The 9028-nt window shown below is 56.0% G+C and overlaps 1 protein-coding gene across 1 annotated transcript; it reads right to left on the bottom strand.

Annotated features, from left to right (window-relative positions):
* Positions 1-1274: 1274 nt before the first annotated feature.
* SYNGR4 (synaptogyrin 4) lies at positions 1275-7786 on the bottom strand. Its single transcript, XM_041746654.1, has 4 exons — positions 7598-7786; positions 3187-3424; positions 1820-1959; positions 1275-1508 (listed from the first exon to the last, which is right to left on the bottom strand). The coding sequence occupies exons 1-4, from the start codon at positions 7688-7690 to the stop codon at positions 1275-1277; spliced, it is 705 nt and encodes a 234-aa protein (XP_041602588.1). The 5' UTR covers positions 7691-7786.
* Between the last annotated feature and the right edge of the window lie 1242 nt (positions 7787-9028).

The following is a 9028-nucleotide window of genomic DNA, read 5'->3' on the forward strand; positions in this document are numbered from 1 at the left end:
TAACTTCAGTCCCGAGCATGGGGCCTGCCACCCAGGAAACCTCAAAAAAAAAGGTTGGGGGGGACCATAGAATCCACATGTGACCCCCCCACACAACTAGTATCCCTTTGTCCAGTTTGTAAATGAATGCTCTGCAGGCCACAGGGGCCCTCCTGTGGGTGTGTTTTGTTTGGCCTGCATAACATTAACATTTTTTCTTGCTCTACCCGTTGCCAAAGAACTCCACATAAAAAGAAAGGGGTTTCTGATTGTTCTGGAAAAGCCAGAAGGCTCTAGAGCTCGGCTGCCCAATACTGTAGGCATTAGCTCCACGCTTGAAATGTGGTGGGTCTTAAGCTGTGGTGTCTGCGCATTTCAGAAATTTCATAGGAAAGAATGTAAGAGAGACCTCAATTTTTATATTGATGACATGTTGAAATAAACTAAATGATCATATTTTGGATATATTGGGTTAAATAAAATATGTGAAAATTAATTTCAATTGTTTCATCCTACTTTCCTTAATGTGGCTGCTAGAAGGTTTCATATTCTGGCCCTCACTGCCCCCTGGCTTGCATTACATTTTAATTGCACAGCGCTGCCCTAAGGCACTTGAGGCCCGTGGTGCTGAATGGTGGGTGCTGAGTGAAGGCTGCCACTCCCAGACACCCCCTGTCCCCACTACTCCCTTATAGAGTGCTTCACTTACTGGGGTCCCCTGTTGGCCTGGGCACGAGTCCCCACTTGCCTTCTGCGTTGTAGAATAAAATCCTTTCTTCTTTCCCCAAGGCAGCCTCATAAATATTTGCAGACAGGGGTATCCCCTGTTCTCATTTACGGACTCACCATCCCCTGTTCCTTGGTTTTGAGTTGGGTCCCTTGTCACTGGGGTGAGTGGAAGGGCTGCTTCCAGTGTTTATTGGCCCTGCTTCCTCCCTAGTACTCTCTCCACGGGCAGAAGCGTTTTCTCTTTCTCTGAACACAAGCTTACTTGACTGCATTGGAGTGCCTTGTGCTTCCTTCCTACTGCCCGTGTGAGGATTGAAGGGGCCACAAGGAATGTCCCCTTCCTGTCACTGGGGTGTGCTACCATCACAGTGGTACCCAGATGGAGAGTCCAAGAGGTGGTGTGGAAAGGTGGCCCACTGCAGAGACTCTGAGGCGACCTCAGGATCTCTCCCCACCCCTGGCCACTCCAAAGACCAAAGAGGAACAGACATGAGAAGGACAGAGGGCTGTTTTCAGAAACTTTTCTGGAGGGAGGATCATCTCTTTACTGATGTAGAGGAGGATGTTCAGTTGTCAGGCATCATAGCGAGGCGGGGGGCCTTCGGAGTGGTCAGATAGGGGGACGGGGCAGAACCGGCATAACTCAGGTTGTTGGGGCCAGTGGTGGGAGTGTTCACAGGGCTGGTGGCAGAGGGCGGGGAGAGGGTGGTCAGCACCACGCCACCCTCATCCAGGGAGCGCTTGTAAGGGACTGGAGTATCATTCCGGAGGTCCTGGAGGGCCAGGTAGGCCTGGAAAATCTGTGGGCAGGAAAGGGCATGCCAAAGGCTGGCTTGGCTTAGGGGAGAGAGGGACTGGGGCTGGGGACTGGTCCAGGAGGGGGACAACAGGGTACGGTTGTGCTCACTGCTCGCTGGACAAGGGTGCACAGCATGATGCCTAAGGCTGGGCTGCATCTGCTCACCCTAAGGGGAGCCTTCTTTCCAATTTGCCCCATCCCAGAAGGAGCTAGCAGAGGCCCTGGGCGGAGCCATCCCTCACTCCCGGAGGAGCTGAGAGCGGGAATGTTCTAGCCCCCCAACCCCACCCTGCAGAGGGGACCCATCCTCACCCAGGTGAAGATGGAGAAGAAAGCGAAGGTGATGGCGGCCTTGGCACTGCTGCTTCCCAGGAGGAACCCTTTGGGTGGTGAATGCTGCCACTGGTTGGCCAGGAAGCAGAAGCCCACGAACCAGATGCCTATCCACAGGACTGGGGGTTGCAGGAGAGAAGAGGGACAGGGGTAGCCTGGCTCAGGAAGGGTGAGGCCGGAGGCTGGCCGAGGGGTCTCTCCCTCCATGCCCTCCATAAAGTACACTGCTGGAGTGCAGGTGGGCTGTCCACTACGGGAGCCACTGGCCACACGTGGCCATCTGCATCTCAGTTAATTAAAATAGGATTTAAAAATGCAGGTTGCACTGGCCACCCTTCAAGTGCTTGGTGGCCACATGTGGCCAGTGGCTCCCATAATTGGGGAATGTGGCTATGGAACATTTCTGTCTTCACAGAAAGTTCTTTTGGATGGCCCTGGAGTCAACAGCCTTTGAGGGCCCTCCCAGCCCCGGAACGCTGGGGTTGGCCTGGTGCAGAGGGTGAGGAGGAGGTTGGGATAGTTAACATCACACTGCAAGGAGGGAACCCCAGGTCCTGGGGCAAAGGAACTCAGTTATTTGGTGCTTACTGTGTGCCAGTCTCTATCTAGAGTACTGGGCAGTGGTTAGGAGGCAAGACTTTGTTCTGAAGCCTGGGATTGCCAATCAGCAGCTGTGTGCCCAATTACATAATCTCGTCAAGCCTGTTTCCTCCTCTGCAAAATGGGGAGAGGAGCAGGACTTCCCTCCTCAGGTGGGTCTGGGGAATCAATGAGACCAGGCACGTGGAGCGCCTGGCTCTGGGCCTGACATGTGGGAAGTGCCCAGAGAAGGTCAACGTTACTCCAGGCCTCCTTTTTCTCATTTCGTGCTCAGAAAAAGTCCTGCATTGTGGGGGTTTTCATCTCAGCTTCTACTGAAGCTCAGAGAGGGGAAGAGAGCCGCTTGAGCCCACGGGGCTACCAGGTGCCCGAGTTGAGATTTCAAACTCCCGTCGGCCTGGCTCTGTGCTGGAACCCCACCTCCCACCACCGGGTGGCTTTTCAAGAAATGTTCTGTGAAGAAGGGAGGTGAATGTGAGGAAAAAGCAGGGCAGAAGGGAGGCTTCTAGAATTAGCCTGGGGGTCAGAAGAGGTGACCCTTACACTGAGTCTAAAGGATGAGTAATAATTCCCTGGGGGGAAACAGCAGGTGCAGAAGAGCTTCCAGAAGGGAGGGGTGAGGCTTCAGGTCACGTGAGGAGGACGGTGGGCCAGCTGGGTGGTGAAGGGAGGTGTCCCAGGGGCCTCCAGGGGCTAAAGGGGCAGCTCTGGGTGGGTCATCCCCGGGGTGGGGAGTTGGTGCTCACCAGCCAGGATGAAGTCCAGGAGCTGGAAGGCCGTCTTGAAGCGGGTGCTGCCGATGCGGCTCTCGTGGGCATCCAGGGCGAGGAAGGTCAGGCAGCTGAAGAAAGCCAGGAGGCCGGCTCCTATGGTGAAGCTGCAGGCCACGTTGTTGCCATTGAGGACGCAGTGGAGCTTTGAGGACTCGGTCTTGTTCTGGTAGCCATCGGTCAACAGGGAGGAGAAGACGATGAGGGAGAAGACCTGTGGGTGCAGGAGCGGGGAATCCAATCCCAGTGGGGAAGAGCAGAGCTGTGTCCACAGAACCTGCACAACCCCCTGGGTCCCTGTCTGGGAACAGTGGGCCCTGTCCCTCACCCTGTCACGTCCTCAGGGCTTCTAAGCTTATCCCTCCTAAAGCTCCTCACCTCCTCTCTCCATCCTGGTTCAGGTCTCATCCTCTCCCCACCACTGGATCCTCCTCCCTGGCCTCCCTGCCTCCAGTCTCCACCCCTCTCTGCTTATCTCCCACAAGCCTCCACAGAGGTCCTTCCACACCCTGCCCTCCTGCACTTTTCCATCTTCGTGTCTCTCTCTCTCCACTCCCCGCCTCCCTCCTCCACCTCACCCATGCTCCCCTTCTGCCACCCCAAACAAGTACCTGCCACCAAACCCAGGTGCCCATACAAAATACTTAGCAGTGCCTGGGGCGTGTGAGGAGGTCCAGAAGCATTTGTCACCCCTGTGATGATCTCTGCCTGCCAGGCCTTTCCCTGGGCCTGCCATTTCTTCCTCTTCCCTCCCCACTCCCCTTGTTCCTCTCAACTTGTTAAAATAAATTTGTGAAGCATTTCAAACACACACAAGTACAGTCAGAGATGTAGCATTCAGTACCTAACGAACATTACCATTTTTCATTCCCCCCCCCCCTTTTTTCCCCCAGGACTTTTTTAAAAAAGCAAATACAACATCCCTGATACACTAGCTTCTCACCTGTGCCTGCTGCAGACAGCACACTGTAGTGTCACAGTCTGTGTCTCTACTTGTCTTCTACGGCTTTTATTTATGAAATGCCGTGCAGGCACTTCACACTTGAACCATCCTTGCAGCCACCCTAAGAGGGGGGTTACTACTAACAGCCCCATTTCTTTAGAAAATGGAACCAAGGCCCAGGGAGGCTGAGGAGTTGCCCCAAACCAATGGGCTGGTAGGTGCTGGAGCCTGGATTTGAACAGAAGCTGCCTAGCTCCTGAGCCCACTTTAAGGCCCTGTTATACTGACACAAGCTGAACCAGACGCCTGAAAGGCAGGGGTTCCTAGCGGTGCCACTCAGTGAAAATGTTAAGCTCCATGCTTTGCCCCAGACAGTCACCATGCAGTGGGGTAAGGTCCATGCCAGATACAGAAGGGACTAGTGTGTATGAGGTGGGCGGTGGGAGTTGCCCCAGGGAGGCTTTCTGGATGAGGTGATGGCTGTATGGAGTAGTGCAGGACGATAAGGTTGTCTGGAGGGCAAATAGGGAGCCACAGCAGAGCTGTGAGTAGGGGAAGACAGGGGCAGATCTGAGGCCTTGGGTAGAGATAGACTGGAGGGGGTGAGTCTGGAGGTCAGAAGGCCAGGGAGGAGGCTGCAGCCTGGGGTCTGGGAGAGAGTCGAGGTTTGAGCCAGAACCATAGCTCTGGGGCTGATTCAGGAGGAAATAAGGTGAGGCCTGAATTACATGTTAAAGAATGAGGAGTTTGTTGGGCAGATAGGGGAGGGAGGGCATTCCAGGGGGGTGTAAACTGTGTTTGCAAAAGCCAGAAGCTGCAGAAGGGGGCTCCTTCGGGGACTGGAGAGAAATCTCACCCGAGGGATGGAGTGTGAGATGAGGCTGGAAAAGTAGGTGGGAGCCAGAGCCTCAGAGGCCTTGGACACCAGATGGAGAGGCCTGGATTTAGGAGCCATGGAAAGTGAAATTTCTTACTTGGATTTAACTTCAGGCACGGAAGGGTTCTGAGCAGAGGGTGGCTGGGGTTAAACTTGGCCCTGGAGTCAGACACAATATCCAGGGTCGCGATGGATCGGAGGAGGCAAGACCAGAGGCCGACAGACCAGGGAGGGGATTGGTGGGAAGGCCTGGGCAGAAATGTGGAGACCTGAGCTGAGGTCAGAGCTCTGGGGAGTCCAGTGATATTTAGGACGTAAAATTGGACTTGGTGATTGATTGGATGTGGCGGTGTTGGGGACGGGAGTGGGGGAGTAGGTGAGAGGAAGGAATTCACTAGAATTTGAACTCTGCCTGGATAGGGACCGCTTTTCTCTTTTCCCACCACCAGCTTGGACCTCAGCCAATGTGTGTTGCTCTTGCCCTGCCCTTCAGATGAGGATGGAGGAGGCAAATGTTCGGCCCCTAAACTCCTCAGCTTCTGTCCATCCCCCTCCATCCTTCCCCTTAATGGCCTTCTCTCAATAAAAATCATAACATAACAATGACAAGGAGTCCCTCTTTTGTCCGGCACTTTAACATTCTCCAAGGCTGTCCACATCCATCCCCTGTTTTGGAGCTAGGAGTCCACATAAGGGGAGCATTTTGCTCTGCTGCTTGGGGACAGAGCCAGGTCGAGGACTGGAAGGCCCATCCATCATTTGAGCCTGTATCCATTTTACCTGCCCTACCTCCCTCGCACCAGCCCCACGTGGTAGATGTTACTGATTCATTTCTGTTTCACAGGTGATAAATCGAAGCCATTATGGTGGAGTGGAAAGAGCCAGACGCGTCTGACTCTGCCAGCTGTGTGGCCATGGGCAAATCATTCACCTCTGGAACCTCAGTTTCCCAGTCTGTCTCTGTGCTGTGAAGAGGGGGTGGGGCCAAGGCCTGATGGTAGTTCTCATGATTGGCCCAGAGAGGGGATGCATCCTCTCAAGGTCAGTGAAGGAGGTGGGGACTGGGATCCAGTTCTCCTGACTTCCCGGCCTGTGGGCTGTCCCGTCCACCGACCCTGAAAACCTTGGGCTGCTGGCCTGAACCCTGGGCACTGGAAACTCAGGGAGGGGGCTCAGCTGGGCTGGAGGGACCCGAGCCCTCTGAAGCCAGAGTCCAACCTCCTTCCACGCCCTCCTTGGCTCATCCCCAGGGAAGGAGCAAAGATTCATCAGTTAAGACACCAGCTGGCAGGCGGCAGTGAGAAGGACAAGAGCACCAGCTGCCCAGAGACTCCCTACTGAGGAGCCAGGCCAGGGGGGAAGGAGGAGAGGGCAGGGAGGGAGGGAGGATGGAGGCGGCGGGCAGAGTCCGTGACCAAAACGTCTGGCACGGTCCGTGGCCCTTCCCTCCCCCTTCCCCACGCCACTCCACGCCAGCTGGGCCTCCTCCTCCCCCCACCACCCACTTTTCCTTCCAGAGCCTTGGAGGTGTGAGAATCCTTTGACTTGCCCGCCAGCTGGGTGACATCCTTGGGCAAGTCACTCAACCTCTGCGAACCTCAGCTTCCCCTTGGGTCAAACAGAGGTAGCCATGTTCATGTCATAGGGTTGTGGTGAGGAGCAGAAGGGCTAACTGCCCGTGAGGGACTCGGAACCTGGATGTGGAATTCCTAATTCCCCCTTTCCCCTGGGGGAGAACACAAGTGCCCGTCACCCTCGGTCCCCCAAATTGAAAGCGCGATTAATACCTTCCAGGTTCACGCTTATCAGTTTAGGGGCATTAACTGGTTTCACTTTCAGAACGGTCTTTCCTACATGCAGGGCCTCTTATACGCAAGGCTATAGAGGTTCAGAGAAATCAAGTCACTTCCTCAAGGTCATTCAGACATAGGGTGACTGGGTACGTTATCCAACAAAACGTGGCATTTTTGAGAAGGAAAGGTAGCAATCCTGCTGATTCAATTAGGCCCAGGCCAGGCAAAGCGGGGAGTGTGCCACCCTATGTGGGCAGCATGGGGCTGAGCCAGGATTCTAAGCCAGGCCCTTTGGATCCTTCTCCATCCACAGGTTCCAGAAGGCGTTGGAAGGAGAGGCTCTGGCTTAGGACCCTGGATCTGATTCATCTACTCCCATGACCCCAGTCAAGTCTCATCATCTCCCTGGCCCTCAGTTTCCAGCTCTGTCAAAGGAGAGCACTGGAGGTGGCACAGCAAAAAGCCCAGACTTTGGGCAGCCCGGGTGGCTCAGCGGTTTAGCGCCGCCTTTAGCCCAGGGCATGATCCTGGAGACCCAGGATCAAGTCCCATGTCAGGCTCCCTGCATGGAGCCTGCTTCTCCCTGGGCCTGTGTCATTGCCCCTCTCTCTCTCTCTCTCTCTCTCTCTCTGTCTTTCATAAATAAATAAAATCTTAAAAAAAAAAAAAAAAAAGCCCAGACTTCCCCCTGACTCCCTCCACACTGTGTCTGAAAGGGGAGAACTGCTATTTCCTGTCACCCATGGGGCAGTCAGCCCCATAGGAGGGCCTCACCCCTGCAAAGATCCGGGTGATTGTCTTTGGTCTCTTCATAAACTGCACAGCTTCACTATCAGCCAGGTCCTGGAGGCTTTCAGGGATGTGCATGGCGGCTGCTTCTGGGTCCCTGGGGGGCGGGAGGGGGGATACTGGGTGCTGCCTGCTGGGTGCCGCTGTCCAGAGGCTCCAGGCCCGCCCTGGGCTCGGGTGCTGCAAGACAAGACGGATGGTGGGAGGTCAGAGTCAGAGGCGTGGGGTGAAGGAGCTGCCAGGGGTCCCAGGAAGAGGGGCACGGGGTAGAGGGTACTGGAGGGTCCCAGGAATGAGGTTGTGTGGGGTCTACCAGGGTTCTGAGGAGTTGGGGCTTGGGGGTGAAGGGGCTGCTGGGGGTCCCAGAGGTGGGGGTGCAGGGCAAGAGGGTGGCTGAGGGTCCCATGAATGGGGTGAAGGGGAAGGGAGCTTCTGAGAATTCCAGAGATGGGGACACGATGTGAAGGGGCTGCTGGGGGTCCCAGGAATGGGGGTCCCAGGGGTCAGGAACTCAGGCTGAGGAGGCTGTCGGCTGAGGGGGCTGCCCGGGTACCCGGAGGTGGAGGTGCAGGGCGAGGGGATCCCAGAGCGGGGAGAAGGCGTGGGGAGAAGGCTGGGAGACTGGGGTCACATCCTTGACCCGGGAGCCGGGAGGTCATTCTGAGGACTACGTGCTCTGGGTGGGAAGTCTAGAGAAGGATCTTCCAGGGACAAGGGGGTGCCAGAATGTAGACCAGAACCCCTGGAGGGTCTGAGCCAGAGGAATCCCTTCCAAGGTGCTGACAGCCCCCATAATGGAGAACCCAGGGGTTTCAGGGTGTATTTTTAGGCTGGCCTCGTGGTTTGGGGTTATTTTCTTAGGATAAGGGCCTCCCCTTAGTATTCAAGTCCATCTTCCTAAGAGTGCATTTCCTCAAGCTGGGGGGTCTGGACCTCAGATGTGCGGGGAACACGGTCTCAGAACTGAGCTCTCCCCTCAGAATTAGGAGGTCAGGCCCCAAGCACCAGGCTACCTTCTTAGAATCGGAGTCTTCCCTTTAAGGACCTGGGATGGGGGTGGTGGGGCTTGGGGGTGATGCTGTCTGACAAAGGGCCACCCCTACTCTGGAGGCCCAGTCTGCGTCACCTGGAGGCCGGCTCTTCCTTCCGCCCACCCTCCCCTCCTGGTCTCTGGCTCCACCTCAGCCTCCTTTTGGTTCCGCTTTTTCCCGCCTTTTCGCTCCTCCACAGCTGATTGGCTGCGTCCAAGTCCCGCCCCGCCCTTTCCCCGCCTACTCAGGAGCTGACACGAGCGGGGGCGTGGCCTCAGCGGACGTTGGGCCGCCCGCCGTTGGCTGGCTGCGCGCGGGAGCTCTGCCCCGCCCCAGTTCTCCCGGGAGTCTCGCGCCCGCTCCGCCCCCTTCCCTTTGAAGCACG

The sequence above is a fragment of the Vulpes lagopus genome, chromosome 2, assembly GCF_018345385.1.
Source record: "Vulpes lagopus strain Blue_001 chromosome 2, ASM1834538v1, whole genome shotgun sequence".
Taxonomy (NCBI): domain Eukaryota; kingdom Metazoa; phylum Chordata; class Mammalia; order Carnivora; family Canidae; genus Vulpes; species Vulpes lagopus.